The 16,459-nt window shown below is 44.0% G+C and overlaps 2 protein-coding genes across 2 annotated transcripts in view; both read right to left on the bottom strand.

The window, feature by feature from the left end:
- The window catches only part of LOC138673233 (O-acyltransferase like protein-like), an 83,561-nt gene extending 71,356 nt beyond the window's left edge, over positions 1-12,205 (bottom strand). The window contains exon 1 of the mRNA XM_069761822.1: positions 12,054-12,205. Within this exon, the coding sequence (XP_069617923.1) occupies positions 12,054-12,201 (148 nt within the window). The 5' untranslated portion in view covers positions 12,202-12,205. The remainder of the gene's footprint in view (positions 1-12,053) is intronic.
- Positions 12,206-12,501: 296 nt separating this feature from the next.
- The window catches only part of ZNF532 (zinc finger protein 532), a 66,679-nt gene continuing 62,721 nt past the window's right edge, over positions 12,502-16,459 (bottom strand). Inside the window, exon 10 of the mRNA XM_069746115.1 lies at positions 12,502-16,164. Within this exon, the coding sequence (XP_069602216.1) occupies positions 15,670-16,164 (495 nt within the window). The 3' untranslated portion in view covers positions 12,502-15,669. The remainder of the gene's footprint in view (positions 16,165-16,459) is intronic.

The raw sequence follows: 16,459 nt of genomic DNA, 5'->3' as shown, positions 1-16,459 counted from the left end.
AATCATCTGAGAAGATCAAAATGTCATCCAAGTAAACAATCAAGAATTTATCCAGATACTCACGGAAAATGTCATGCATAAAAGACTGAAAAACAGATGGAGCATTGGCAAGTCCGAACGGCATCACCAGATACTCAAAATGACCCTCGGGCGTATTAAATGCCGTTTTCCATTCATCTCCCTGCCTGATTCTCACCAGATTATACGCACCACGAAGATCAATCTTAGTAAACCAACTAGCCCCCTTAATCCGAGCAAACAAGTCAGAAATCAATGGCAAGGGATACTGAAACTTAACAGTGATCTTATTAAGAAGGCGGTAATCAATACACGGTCTTAGCGAACCATCCTTCTTGGCTACAAAAAAGAACCCTGCTCCCAATGGTGACGACGATGGGCGAATATGTCCCTTCTCCAGGGAGTCCTTCACATAACTGCGCATAGCGGTGTGTTCAGGTACGGACAAATTAAATAAACGACCCTTAGGGAATTTACTACCAGGAATCAAATCGATAGCACAATCACAATTCCTATGCGGAGGTAGGGCATCAGACTTGGACTCTTCAAATACATCCTGAAAGTCCGACAAGAACTCTGGGATGTCAGAAGGAATGGATGACGAAATAGACAAAAATGGAACATCACCATGTACTCCCTGACAACCCCAGCTGGTTACCGACATAGAGTTCCAATCCAATACTGGATTATGGGTTTGTAGCCATGGCAACCCCAACACGACCACATCATGCAAATTATGCAGTACCAGAAAGCGAATAACTTCCTGATGTGCAGGAGCCATGCACATGGTCAGCTGGGCCCAGTACTGAGGCTTATTCTTGGCCAAAGGCGTAGCATCAATTCCTCTCAACGGAATAGGACACCGCAAAGGCTCCAAGAAAAATCCACAACGTTTAGCATAATCCAAATCCATCAGATTCAGGGCAGCGCCTGAATCCACAAACGCCATGACAGAATACGATGACAAAGAGCACATTAAGGTAATGGACAAAAGGAATTTGGACTGTACAGTACCAATAACGGCAGAGCTATGGAACCGCCTATTGCGTTTAGGACAATTAGAAATAGCATGAGTAGAATCACCACAATAGAAACACAGTCTGTTCAGACGTCTGTGTTCTTGCCGTTCTACTTTAGTCATAGTCCTGTCGCACTGCATAGGCTCAGGTTTACTCTCAGGCAGTACCGCCAGATGGTGCACAGATTTACGCTCGCGCAAGCGACGACCGATCTGAATGGCCAAGGACATAGACTCATTCAAACCAGCAGGCATAGGAAATCCCACCATTACATCCTTAAGAGCTTCAGAGAGACCCTTTCTGAACAAAGCCGCTAGTGCAGATTCATTCCACAGAGTGAGTACTGACCATTTCCTAAATTTCTGACAATATACTTCTACATCATCCTGACCCTGGCATAAAGCCAGCAGATTTTTCTCAGCCTGATCGACTGAATTAGGCTCATCGTAAAGCAATCCGAGCGCCAGGAAAAATGCATCAACATTACTCAATGTAGAATCTCCTGGTGCAAGAGAAAACGCCCAGTCCTGTGGGTCGCCGCGCAAAAAAGAAATAATAATCAAAACCTGTTGAATAGGATTACCAGAAGAATGAGGTTTCAAGGCCAAAAATAGCTTACAATTATTTCTGAAGCTCAGGAACTTAGTTCTGTCACCAAAAAACAAATCAGGAATCGGAATTCTTGGTTCTAGCATCGATTTCTGATCAATAGTATCTTGAATCTTTTGTACATTTACAACGAGATTATTCATTGAGGAGCACAGAGCCTGAATATCCATGTCCACAGCTGTGTCCTGAAGCACTCTAATGTCTAGGGGAAAAAAAAGACTGAAGACAGAGCTAAGAAAAAAAAATGATGTCAGGATTTCTTTTTTCCCTCTATTGGGAATCATTGGTGTGGCTCCTTGTACTGTTATGGCTGGCAATCAGGCAACACAGCGTGCAGTAATCAGCGCACATACAGAGATCTGGCAATAACCAAAAACAATAGGACGAGCTCTGAGACGTGGAATCTCTGTAGACTGCAGTACCTGATCTATCCTCACACAACTATAAGCAGCAGTGGATTGCGCCTAACAACTACCTATGCAACTCGGCACTGCCTGAGGAGCTGACTAGCCTGAAGATAGAAATACAAGCCTGACTTACCTCAGAGAAATACCCCAAAGGAATAGGCAGCCCCCCACATATAATGACTGTTAGCAAGATGAAAAGACAAACGTAGGAATGAAATAGATTCAGCAAAGTGAGGCCCGATATTCTAGACAGAGCGAGGATAGCAAAGAGAACTATGCAGTCTACAAAAAACCCTAAAACGAAAACCACGCAAAGGGGCAAAAAGACCCACCGTGCCGAACTAACAGCACGGCGGTGCACCCCTCTGCTTCTCAGAGCTTCCAGCAAAAGACAATAGCAAGCTGGACAGAAAAAAACAGAAAACAAACTAGAAGCACTTATCTAGCAGAGCAGCAGGCCCAAGGAAAGATGCAGTAGCTCAGATCCAACACTGGAACATTGACAAGGAGCAAGGAAGACAGACTCAGGTGGAGCTAAATAGCAAGGCAGCCAACGAGCTCACCAAAACACCTGAGGGAGGAAGCCCAGAGACTGCAATACCACTTGTGACCACAGAAGTGAACTCAGCCACAGAATTCACAACAGTATTTGTTCCTTGTATGTGATATTATTCGATCACTGTGGTGGTAATATGTGGTCTGGTCATGGTGTTGTGGTATTTGTTCCTTGTATTTTATATTATTCGATCACTGTGGTGGTAATATGTCATCTGGTCATAGTGTTGTGGTATTTGTTCCTTGTATGTAGTATTATAGGTCATTTTAAAAATTGAAAAATAAATAAAAATATACCTAAATTGTATTGCATATTTTAACAAATATTTAGTAGGTTACAGTACAGTAGGGCCCGGCCAAAAGTGTCTACCGTGTTCTGGTGGCGGCTTAAAAAATCTTTTGGCCAAAACAAAAGCTGCCGGCTATATGTGTGATCTGGTGATGGGAACTGTTAATGTGTGATAGGTGAGAAGTGGAGATTTTCCAAGAGATAGCGGTGGGACTGTGGACAGTTCGAGGGGTGGAGCCTGGAGGCGGGGCTGGGGTGGAGCCTGGGCGGAGTCTCAAGGGGGCCCCGAAAATTTTGCCAGTATGGGGCCCCAAAATTTCTAGTGGCAGCCCTGGCAGCGGTTACAACCAGGGCGCGTCCGAGGGTAAGTATATCAATATTTTTTATTTTTATTCTTTATTTTACACATGAATATGGATCCCAGGGCCTGAAGGAGAGTTTCCTCTCCTTCAGACCCTGGGAACCATAGAGGATACCTTCCGATATTTGTGTCCCATAGACTTGTATTGGTATCGGATATAGGTATCGGCGATATCCGATATTTTTCGGATATCGGCTGATACCATCCGATACCGATACTTTCAAGTATCGGACGGTATCGCTCAACACTAATGATGACTAATTTAGCGCAAAAATAACAGTTGTTTTTTTCCCCAAAAATAAAAGAGAGGACTGTGGATGGGTTTTTTTTTTTTTTTTTAGACGCAGGTGATCTCAGAAAATGAGTGATGAGACAAAGGAGTCAAATATGGCGTTATGGTAAGATGGAAATATTAAAGGATAACCATTGTTTTAATTATTAGTTCACAGAAAAATAATCAACTCTGTTTGGACACACCTTCTCATTTAAAGATTTTTCTGTATTTTCATGACTATGAAAATTGTACATTCACACTGAAGGCATCAAAACTATGAATTATCACGTGGAATTATATACTTAACAAAAAAGTGTGAAACAACTGAAATTATGTCTTATATTCTAGGTTCTTCAAAGTAGCCACCTTTTGCTTTGATGACTGCTTTGCACACTCTTGGCATTCTCTTGATGAGCTTCAAGAGGTAGTCACCGGGAATGGTTTTCACTTCACAGGTGTGCCCTGTCAGGTTTAATAAGTGGGTTTCTTGGCTTATAAATGGGGTTGGGACCATCAGTTGTGTTGAGCAGAAGTCTGGTGAATAACACAGCTAATAGTCCTACTGAATAGACTGTTAGAATTTGTATTATGGCAAGAAGAAAGCAGCTAAGTAAAGAAAAACGAGTGGCCATCATTACTTTAAGAAATGAAGGTCAGTCAGTCCGAAAAATTGGGAAAACTTTGAAAGTGTCCCCAAGTGCAGTTGCAAAAACCATCAAGCACTACAAAGAAACTGGCTCACATGAGGACCGCCCCAGGAAAGGAAGACCAAGAGTCACCTCTGCTTCTGAGGATAAGATTATCCGAGTCACCAGCCTCAGAAATCGCAGGTTACCAGCAGCTCAGATTAGAGACCAGGTCAATGCCACACAGAGTTCTAGCAGCAGACACATCTCTACAACAACTGTTAGGAGACTTTGTGCAGCAGGCCTTCATGGTAAAATAGCTGCTAGGAAACCACTGCTAAGGACAGGTAACAAGCAGAAGAGACTTGTTTGGGCTACAGAAGACAAGGAATGGACATTAGACCATTGGAAATCTGTGCTTTGGTCTGATGAGTCCAAATTTGAGATCTTTGATTCCAACCACCGCGTCTTTGTGCGACGCAGAAAAGGTGAACAGATGGACTCTACATGCCTGGATCCCACCGTGAAGCATGGAGGAGGAGGTGTGATGGTGTGGGGGTGCTTTGCTGGTGACACTGTTGGGGATTTATGCAAAATTGAAGGCCTACTGAACCAGCATGGCTACCACAGCATCTTGCAGCTGCATGCTATTCCATCCGGTTTGCGTTTAGTTGGACCATCATTAATTTTTCAACAGGACAATGATCCCAAACACACCTCCAGGCTGTGTAAGGGCTATTTGACCAAGAAGGAGAGTGATGGGGTGCTACGTCAGATGACCTGGCCTCCACAGTCACCAGACCTGAACCCAATCGAGATGATTTGGGGTGAGCTGGACCGCAGAGTGAAGGCAAAAGAGCCAACAAGTGCTAAGCATCTCTGGGAACTCCTTCAAGATTGTTGGAAGACCATTCCCGGTGACTACCTCTTGAAGCTCATCAAGAGAATGCCAAGAGTGTGCAAAGCAGTCATCAAAGCAAAAGGTGGCTACTTTGAAGAACCTAGAATCAGGGCCAGCGTGTGGCACAGGCAGACCAGGAAGACGCCTGGGGCTTCCACCTACAAAGGGGGCCCCCTGCATCTGCAACCCCTGTATGAAGTGCCTAGAGGGTGTACAGCAGTGAAGCAGCAGTCCAAAAGCGTCTCTCCCAAACCCCCCTTGAGAACCCCTCAGTGCAGTGATTTACTCATGTGGTCCTGGAGTTCTGTGCTGTTTGCTGTAGGATCAGGTTTCACAGTCACATACAGCAGCCATCAGCATAGGCTCTCACCACAGTCACTGCTTGTAATCTTAGTTAAGTAAATAAGGCAGCACACTGCAGCGCTAGAACATGCAAACTTGTAATACGAAATTTGAACTGCATTACTACGCTAGAAATATGAAAAATGAGAGCGTTTAGCGCATAAAAATGGCCAATTTTATGTGTACCTGGTAGCCCCTTTACGGCATCTCTCTTATACCAGGTCCTACACTTGCCTTACCTCGCTGAGAATAAACGTCTCCATCTGAATGGGTACATATGAAACCTCTTCCTAGACTAAAATTCTCTCTCTCTGTGGAGGGGTATTGGACCTGCTGTAATAAAACACCTGTGGCTAGGAGGCGGAGTGCACGATCAGAAGGGTAAAGAATACATTTCAAAAACCTGACCGGCACATCCAAACATAGACTAAGTGTGAACAGGTGCTGAACCTAGAGTCGCCAACTCGTATATAGTTAAGTAAATAAGGTAGCACACTGCAGCGCTAGAACATGCAAACTTGAAATACAAAATTTGAACTGCATTACTGCACTAGAAATATGAAAAATGAGAGTGTTTGGCGCATAAAAATGGCCAATTTTATGTATACCTGGTAGCCCCTTTACGGCATCTCTCTTATACCAGGTCCTACACTTGCCTTACCTCGCTGAGAATAAACGTCTCCATCTGAATGGGTACAGATGAAGAGAGATGCCGTAAAGGGGCTACCAGGTACACATAAAATTGGCCATTTTTATGCGCTAAAAGCTCTCATTTTTCATATTTCTAGTGCAGTAATGCAGTTCAAATTTCGTTTTTCAAGTTTGTATGTTCTAGCGCTCCAGTGTGCTGCCTTATTTACTTAACTATATACGAGTTGGCGACTCTGGGTTCAGCACCTGTTCACACTTAGTCTATGTTTGGATGTGCCGGTCAGGTTTTTGAACTGCTTGTAATCTGACAGGGCGACCTGCTGTCACTACTGTCTGGATGACACAAGGCAGGAATATTGTCTGCTGAATCAGGGTATTTATTATATAGAAATAAATGAATTCCCACGTGAAACAATAAGGGTAAACTATACACATTTAGTACAGGTGTGCATAGGAATCAGCATTTTTGGAGCATTTTTTTTGTAGCCAAAGCCTGCTCTCTTGGCAGTAAAAACACTGCTTTCAAAACACCCATTTTTTAGGGTATGTGCAGAGGATCCGGAAATGGCAGCACCTTGGATGCAGTGGACATGTGCTGCGTCCAAAGTGCTGCCATGTTTTGAACACAGGTGATTCCGCGTGTGTTCATTGAACTGTGTGGAATCACCACGTCCTATACATTGCACGGGTGAGATTTCTCTTGTGGAGACTTGTGTCTACGCCAGATAAATTGGCATGCTGAGGTCTGGAGAGACGCGCCACATGTCCGTCTCTGCGGGTGAGGTGCAGGTGATAGTGCACACATAGTAGAGATGGGGTTTCTTGAAATCCCATCCACTATACTGTAACATCTGGCCGCTGTGTGTTGGACGCTGCCCCGCAGCGTTTACTGATTGTGGACACACATCCTTAGAGCTTTTGCTGTTTGTTTTTTACAGTTTGCATTTTGTCTACAGTACATGTTTAATAAAGTTAGTGTTATTCACAAAAAACGCAGCGAAAAACAACGTTGCAACAATTGCAACATTTTTTTAACTTTTTCATTGCTTTCTATGGGTGAAAAAAATTGCTGAAAGCGACACGCTGCAGGTTTAAAAAAGGCTGCAGTTGTGAAATTCAGTCAGGGGAAAATAAAAGGGTGTGCAGGAGATTTCTGAAAATCTCAGTTTTTGCTTGTGCTGTAAAATGCTGTAAACTTCTTATTTGCAGAAGAAAAAGCTGCAAAAATTCTGCATTTGAACATGGCGAAAAGCTGCTTTTCAAAGTGCCAGCAAAACATAGATTTCCAAAATCTCCTGCAGGCGCTTGTTTTTTTCTGACTGGATTTCAGAACTGTAGCGCTATTTAATCAGTAGTGTGTCACTTCTTTCAGTGTGTTTTCACCTGTAGAAAGCAATGAAAGAATAAAAAAGCTGCAGATATTGCAACAGCATTTTTCATTGCAATTTTTTGAGTGGTTTTGGTGAATTAAACTATTAGGTCTCGTTCACATGTTCAGTATTTGTAATGCAGAAACAGCAATGGAACAATGAGGCTATGTGCACACATTGCGGAATCTGCCACGGATTTTTCCACGCAGATTCCTAAAAATCCCTGCGTTTTACCTGCAGATTTATGGCAGAATTACCGCAGTTTTTGTGCAGTTTTCAAAAGCGTTTTTACACCTGCGGATTCCTATTATGGAGCAGGTGTGAAACGCTGCAGAATCCGCACAAAGAATTGACATGCTGCAGAAAATACAGCGCATCGTTTCTGCGCGGTATTTTCCACAGCATGTGTATGGTGGATTTTGTTTTCCATACGTTTACATGGTGCTGTATAACGCATAAAAAACTAATGCAGATCCACAGCAGAATCGGCAGCGTGTGCACATACCCTGAGAAACACGTCACCACTTCTGTATTTCTCACCCTCCTGGTTTTGGCTTTCACATACTGATGTGAAATACTGATCGTATGAATGTGGTCTTAGGCCGGTTTTACATGTCAGTGGCTCTGGTACGTGAGGTGACAGTTTCCTCACGTACCGGAGACACTGACTCACGTAGACACATTAAAATCAATGTGTCTCTGCACATGTCAGCGTGTTTTCATGGACCGTGTGTCCGTTTGGAAAACACGGAGACATGTCAGTGTTCGTGGGAGCACACGGATCACACAGACCCATTAAAGTCAATGGGTCCGTGTAAAACACATACCGCACACGGACGCTGTCCGTGTGCAGTCCGTGTGCCGTGCAGGAGACAGCGCTACTGTAAGCGCTGTCCCCCCAGCTTGTGGTGCTGAAGCCCCATTCATTTCTTCTCTCTAGCAGCGTTCGCTGGAGAGAAGGAATGAAAAATCATTGTTTTTTTTGTGTGTTTAAAATAAAGTTCCCGGTAATCTCCCCCCTCCCTCCCCCTGTGCGCCCGCCCGCTGGCATTAAAATACTTACGCGGCTCCCTCGGCGCTTCCATCCTCTCAGAGTCACAGCTCTTCCTGTATGAGCGGTCACGTGGTGCCGCTTATTACAGTGATGAATATGCGGCTCCACCTCCCATAGGGGTGGATCCGCATATTCATCACTGTAATGTGCAGCACCACGTGACCGCTCATACACGAAGAGCTGCGACACTGAGAGGATGGAAGCGCCGAGGGAGCCGCGTAAGTATTTTTAATACCAGCGGGTGGGCGCACAGGGGGAGGGAGGGGGGAGATTACCGGGAACTTTATTTTAAACACAAAAAAAAACAAAACAATGATTTTTCATTCCTTCTCTCCAGCGAACGCTGCTGGGAAGAAGGAATGAATTCTGGATTCAGCACCCAAAGCAGGGGACAGCGCTTAACTCTAGCGCTGTCTCCTGCACGGTGCGTGTGGTACCCAGTTGGCACACGGCTGTCGCACGTGTGCCACACTGATGTGCCAGGTAAGCACACGGACACGGATAACTCCGGTACCGGAATTATCTGGACGTGTGGGACAGGCCTTAAACATACTGTAGACAAAGCAAACATCCTCACTCCAAAAAAACAAAAAAAAGCTGAAGAAAGTGTGAAGAACACCACAAAACAAGCTGAAAACAGGTGTTTTGAACGCAACATTTTTACTGCTAATAGAAAAGGTTTTGGCTAGTGATAAAAATGCAGCATGTGAACATAGTCTTACTCTGAAACGCTATGTCTATCTGTGGTGTTACATAGGACTGCATGTGATATATACTAAATTATCTGTACTCAGAGAATTATTACTGCTATCTCTGGTGTTACATAGGACTGCAGGTGACATCTACTACATTATCTGTTCTCAGAGAGTTAGCACTGTTTTATCTAAAGAGTTAAAAAAAATTAAGAGGGGGTTGGGGGCAACTCTTTGTTTTGGGGCTTGGGCCCCCAATCTTTTCTGACCCTAGCAACGCCCCTGCATACAGCTAATAGTGGCAGATCTGTTGGCTGATATAAGGCCCCTAAATATGGGGGCCACAGTGTGAGCACTGGCTCCAGGCCCCTCCACTAACTGTATCCGCATCCTGCTCATGTACTGTAATCTAAATGTTTGTGTGATTTTACAATGTTAGCATTTGGGGCCCCACTTTAAATTTTTGCCTAGGGCCCCACTTTGTCTAAAACCGGCCCTGCCTAGAATATAAGACATAATTTCTGTTGCTTCACACTTTTTTGTTAAGTATATAATTCCACATGTGTTAATTCATAGTTTTGATGCCTTCAGTGTGAATTTACAATTTTCATAGTCATGAAAATACAGAAAAATCTTTAAATGAGAAGGTGCGTCCAAACTTTTGGTCTGTACTGTATATTATCAGAGAAATCTGCTGCTTTCTCCTCTTCGGCTGATCTTTCATTCTCAATTCTGAGATAGAAAATGACAGTTAGTGCCCATAAAATTCTATGCAGAGGGGAGGAGGAGTTATAGTTCTGCATAGAACTTTACAAGCACTAACTGTCATCTTCTATCTCAGTAATCGAAAACTCTGGATTCCCTGAAGATACATTTTACCACTGAATTGAGAATGAAATGATCGGTCCAGGAGGAGAAAGAAGCAGTTTTGTCTGATGAGATTTATTACAAGGTTTTTATATTTTCATGTGTATTATTGCTTTATGAAATAAATATTAAAATGATGGTTGCTGCTCACATTTCGTTTAGGTGATTAGATAGAGGAGAGCAGTTTTTGAAACATTCGGTTTCAGACATATGAAGAACATGATGTTGGAGACAGCGGACAGATTGGTGTTTTGTAGTCGCCAGGGGGTGATAACGGGGAGAAGACGTATAAAATTTGGTGTCATCAGCGAAGAGAGAGAACGGAAAAGATCAATATTGGACATGTCTGCCTGATTTTGTACTGACCACTCGGTCCGCAAATCACGGACATGTGAACATTTCCATAGACTATGATAGCTACAAGGACTCGCGTGCGAAAAACTGACATGTGAACGAGTCCCAACACTGGAGCGACCCGGGAACTGGAGACAAAGCAAAATAGAGTTGCAGGAGCATAATGACAGTCAGACAGCTGTATAGCCTGACATAGGGGAAACTGAGCAGTGGTACTTACTGAGCCTGACATAGGGGAAAGCGAGTAGTGGTACTTACTGAGCCTGACATAGGGGAAAGCGAGTAGTGGTACTTACTGAGCCTGGCATAAGGGAAACTGAGCAGTGGTACTTACTGAGCCTGACATAGGGGAAAGGGAGCAGTTGTACTTACCGAGCCTGACATAGGGGAAAGCGAGCAGTGGTACTTACTGAGCCTGACATAGGGGAAAGCGAGTAGTGGTACTTACTGAGCCTGACATAGGGGAAAGGGAGCAGTTGTACTTACCGAGCCTGACATAGGGGAAAGCGAGTAGTGGTACTTACTGAGCCTGGCATAGGGGAAAGGGAGCAGTTGTACTTACTGAGCCTGACATAGGGGAAACTGAGCAGTGGTACTTACTGAGCCTGACATAGGGGAAAGCGAGCAGTGGTACTTACTGAGCCTGACATAGGGGAAAGCGAGCAGTGGTACTTACTGAGCCTGACATAGGGGAAACTGAGCAGTGGTACTTACTGAGCCTGACATAGGGGAAAGCGAGCAGTTGTACTTACTGAGCCTGACATAGGGGAAAGCGAGCAGTGGTACTTACTGAGCCTGACATAGGGGAAAGCGAGCAGTGGTACTTACTGAGCCTGGCATAAGGGAAAGCGAGCAGTGGTACTTACTGAGCCTGGCATAGGGGAAAGCGAGCAGTTGTACTTACTGAGCCTGGCATAGGGGAAAGCGAGCAGTTGTACTTACTGAGCCTGGCATAGGGGAAAGCGAGTAGTTGTACTTACTGAGCCTGGCATAGGGGAAAGCGAGCAGTTGTACTTACCGAGCCTGACATAGGGGAAACTGAGCAGTGGTACTTACTGAGCCTGACATAGGGGAAAGCGAGCAGTTGTACTTACTGAGCCTGACATAGGGGAAAGCGAGCAGTGGTACTTACTGAGCCTGACATAGGGGAAAGCGAGCAGTGGTACTTACTGAGCCTGGCATAAGGGAAAGCGAGCAGTGGTACTTACTGAGCCTGGCATAGGGGAAAGCGAGCAGTGGTACTTACTGAGCCTGACATAGGGGAAAGCGAGCAGTGGTACTTACTGAGCCTGACATAGGGGAAAGCGAGCTGTTGTACTTACTGAGCCTGGCATAGGGGAAAGCGAGCAGTGGTACTTACTGAGCCTGGCATAGGGGAAAGCGAGCAGTTGTACTTACTGAGCCTGGCATAGGGGAAAGCGAGCAGTTGTACTTACTGAGCCTGGCATAGGGGAAAGCGAGCAGTGGTACTTACTGAGCCTGGCATAGGGGAAAGCGAGCAGTGGTACTTACTGAGCCTGGCATAGGGGAAAGCGAGCAGTTGTACTTACTGAGCCTGGCATAGGGGAAAGCGAGTAGTTGTACTTACTGAGCCTGGCATAGGGGAAAGCGAGCGGTTGTACTTACTGAGCCTGGCATAGGGGAAAACGAGCAGTTGTACTTACTGAGCCTGGCGTAGGTTTTGGGCTCCGCAGAGTTCAGGTCGGACATATAATCCATGGTGTCCTTTAAGCAATTTGTGGACAGATTTGCTGGAGCTGCGGCGATGGCAGCGAGGCCATAAATCAGTGCGAGGACCTCTTGTGTGAACATGGCGCAGAGTGTGGCGATTTGCCGGTGTTCGGCTTTTATAGATCACAGGGTCGCAGCGGCGAACGACTAATCACAGGGACTATTCATGTTTTCCAAAGCAGCTGTGGAGCGAAAGCTAAAATCATTCTGCATCAAAAAATCAATTACCTCCCGGCTTTACCTGTGAATAGGAAGGGGCTCGGGTTTCCCGTCCTCGTGACGCAAATGCAGCGACGCACACAACCAAAATCTCCGCGGTATCACCGCCACTCTCCGCGTCACTGACCGGCCCCATCCAATGACAAAAAATACCACTTTTACCGAGTCAAATACTCCATGTTTATTTACATGTGAAATATCGTCAATACGTCTGTAAAGACACAGAATGTACAGGCGGAGAACAGCAGCAAGACGGGACGAGCACGGCACGGAAGCATGCACCGCCAGTATATACACACGGCACACAGATAGAAAAGGATACAGAGGTACGAAACGGGAAAAGGAAAATACCGCCCCACCAAGAACACACCGTAAAATAAGTTAGAGCAACTTCACAAGTAACTGTGCAAAGGAGAAAAAGGACCTCGTTGGGGTTGGACAACATAAGGCGACGTTCACACCTAGTTTTTCAAGTGGGAACAAAGTTTTTGGAGGAGTTTTGAAGAGTTTTGGAAGAGTTTTTTTCTGAGAGTGTTTTGATTGGACAGCGCCTAGTTTGAAAAAGTTTCTATCAGAATCTGCTTCAAAAATGTGACTTGTACTTTTTTTCCAGGTAGAATAAAGAAAATAGATTTCGTATAGAAATTAATAGGATTAGAGAGTGGATCCGCACCTAAAGAAATATAATAAAAAAATGCATGAACATAGACGCAGGCTGTATGGTCGCGTCGTGTTTTTGTTTCCTTTTGGCAAAATGATCCTATTTTTGTGCAAATGCAGTTTTGGGATCATTCCCATGTCCGATTTCCAAAAAAAAAAAAAAGGACCGATTATTCTGATCAGAGTCGAGCTTCATCTGTTTTTCCATCTTCTCATTCCTGGCAGTCTGTGAAAATCGGATCTTACCCGAAGTGCGGTCCGATTTTTTTTTCACGGACCCATTGACTATTTTGATCTGACCCGCGAATCAAAAATCGAACTTGTCCCCACAATTTGTCAGAAGAGTTCTTTATCGGAATACCTCTTTAACATTTTAGAAAATTTTTTTTTTTTCAAAAATCCAATCCAGGAAATAAAACACAGAAAATGTCCTCCAGACATCCTCTATGTACTTACTGGATGATTCTATGGTTCCTATAATCTGAACGCCTGACTTTTTCCCGTTCTTTGGAGCAGATATATCTGCCAAGAGCAGTAAAACAACAACAAAAAAAGGGCAAATGTTACAGATTTTTGAGGTATTTCGCTGCACGCACATTCAACATGGACATTAGAGATCCATATGGGATGTTTAAGGGTATCACTAAATACTGCAACCGGTTTCACGGTGATTTAATAGAGTCTGTCGTTTTGTGTATACAGCTCCTCTGCAGACCCATGTGTCTATGAGTTACAAGCTACAAACAAATGCAACTTAGTAGTTATGTACTGCCTTAAATTTCTTTCCACTTGCCCTATATATATATATATATATATATATATATATATATATATATATATATATATATATACACACATTGATATAATATATATCAGTGAATAGTGTTTAATAAAAACCTTCTACTGTATTTGTACTGTTAAGTAAACATATTGAAGCGGTACACAAACATTGGTTGAAAAAGGTGGACATACCCTTTAAGGACAGGTTTAGCTACAATTTCCCTTTTAAAGAAGACAGAGACACAACGGAAAGGACTGGTCAATGGACTAAAGTGGCATAATCAATATTAAAAATAAAAAATCAATGAAAAAAAAAAAAAAAAACAACATTAAAATGCTGGTCATTCCGAATCACCTCGGTTGCCGATTCGGGCGACTCGTTGACTTATGTATTTTGTTGGGGGACTGAATATTTGTAGAAACTTTCCTGGGCCATTAGGCAGAAATGGTGGGATGAATATAATATAGGGGTTCGTTGGCAAAAGTCAGATAGGACGAGGATTTTCCACTGCGGAAATTCCGCAGCTTAATTGGAAGATCGCGAGGATTTTGTTGCAGATTTTGTTGTGGAAATGCTGCGGGTGCAATCGGTGGATCAGCAGTAATGCATCAAAAATATTACCCACAGCGTGTGATTGAGATCTTGTAATGATGGTCGGACCGACAGTGTTACTAAAAATGCACTGCGAAGATTTCATAGTCGTGAAGGGGAGAGAGGAAGGGGCTCATTAAAACGAATGCAGTCCTCCCCGAAAACATACATCTTTGAATTTTGTGAACTTTAAAAACTTTTTAAACTTTGGAGGCCGTAGCGATCAATGGTTGCCGCAAATCTTTTGCTTGTGGGCTTCTGCCAAAAATTCAACTCCCAGCATGCCCTTATAGCCGCCATTTCTTTGCCTTATTCTCGGGATTGGTAAGACCCCCACTGATCGGTAAGTGGTCTCCATAATAACATTTAGGGAATAACCATGTAACAGTGAGGGATCTGGGGGCACGGGTACAACCGCTTCTTCCTTATGTACCACAGCTATGCCCATAATTGATGTGCCCCATACAATCACTTGACGTAACGTCCTAATGGCGGTCAATGTTCAACTCGAGCACCAGAGACCACCCGGCCTAAAACATTTTTGTTTTTCGGCCCAAGGTTTACTTGCAAACCAGATTGCGACTGCGCAGGTTACTTGTGTCGTTGCTAATTAAATTATATATTCGGAACTTTACAAAAAATAATATATATATAGTTTTAAAAAAATTATAAAAAAATATAGCGCCATTCCCCCGGAGCACCAAAGAGCAGCACATTATTCTATCGGGATGATGAGCGAATACTGGTTCAAAACTAGAAAAGTGACAGCTCCCTCTCGCCACGAGATCCAGCAATGTCTTCCTATGATCCCATTATCCGTATACTTTGCCCTGTATCTCTAGTCCTGGTACGTATATAATTATATATGACCTTGTCCCTTCTATATTCCTTCTGAAGCATTCAGAAATAGCCTCGGCAGCACATACCCGTACTACCGTTACACTGCCAATATTCATCTATCACGGAAAGCAGACTGGCAGGGGGTTAAATATCCTTCTCATCTAGGAGATATCATATATATTAAAAAAAAAAAATCTACATCGATATAGTCACAGAGTATCAAAAATTCTTCACTATTTACATCCGATTTACATGAATACTGCTATCGTCGTGTGGTGTGAAGGGATCAGAAAAGCCGGTAAGATACAACTAAATATTGCCACAAATTCTTTTTCTTTTTCCTTCTTTCAAACCGGGCCTTAATTTTTCTGCTTTTCCACAAGTAAAACACTATGAAACGCCTCGTCTGGACCAACGAAGTTCACCATAGTTCCTCGGTTAAGGAGCGGTGGGTCTCGTCACTTCTCGGTGGAGGTCATCCTTTTGGACTTGATGAAAGCCATCCCGTGAGTCCTCATGTGGGTGTTTAATGCGGCCTCAGTTTCGAAGGTTTTAGAACAGACTTTACACGTCTTGCCCGAGGATACATTATTTGCTGCCAGGTTCCCAACGCTCGGTTTGTTTTCCTGTTGATTGTCCTCTCCAGATCCATTCTGCTTGGTGGATCCTTGAGGTTCCTTAAGCTTGTGAACGATGAAGAGGTGCCTGGAAAGGGAGACGTGAGACGTGTAGCAAAGGCCGCATTCTTGGCACTGGTAAGAGGAGCCATCGGACTTGTGTTGGGGGATGTGTTCGTGGAACTGGAGAAGGTTTTCGGTTGTGAAGCCACAGACTGCACACTTGTGGACCTTGAAGACGTTGATCTTGAGTTTCTTTAGGGGTTGGGTAATGGCTCCTCTTGACGATCGGAACTCCTTAACTGGCTCTTCCAACTTCCGCTTAGGTGTCGGCTCCTAATGAGATCAAAGTCAAGGGTTTGTTTTCCAGTAAATACGGCGCAAACATATTATGTAGCGTTGTAGGTTATGATCAATCACAGAAGGAGAGGAACAGAGCGAAAGGAGCGAGGAAAGAAGTGAAAGGAAGAAAAGACAAGGGGTAAAAAGAGAAGGAAAGGATGAAAGCGGAAAAGGGAAATCTTAGATAGATAAAAAAGGAGTGGGGGAAAAAGGAAGAAAGGAGAGAAGAGGAAAGGGGGAAAGCAACGGGAAGATGTTTCGCTGTGCTGCACATAATATTCACATCAGC

This window comes from Ranitomeya imitator, chromosome 1 (assembly GCF_032444005.1).
Source record: "Ranitomeya imitator isolate aRanImi1 chromosome 1, aRanImi1.pri, whole genome shotgun sequence".
Lineage (NCBI taxonomy): Eukaryota > Metazoa > Chordata > Amphibia > Anura > Dendrobatidae > Ranitomeya > Ranitomeya imitator.
This window is presented reverse-complemented; position numbering and strand designations above follow the sequence as displayed.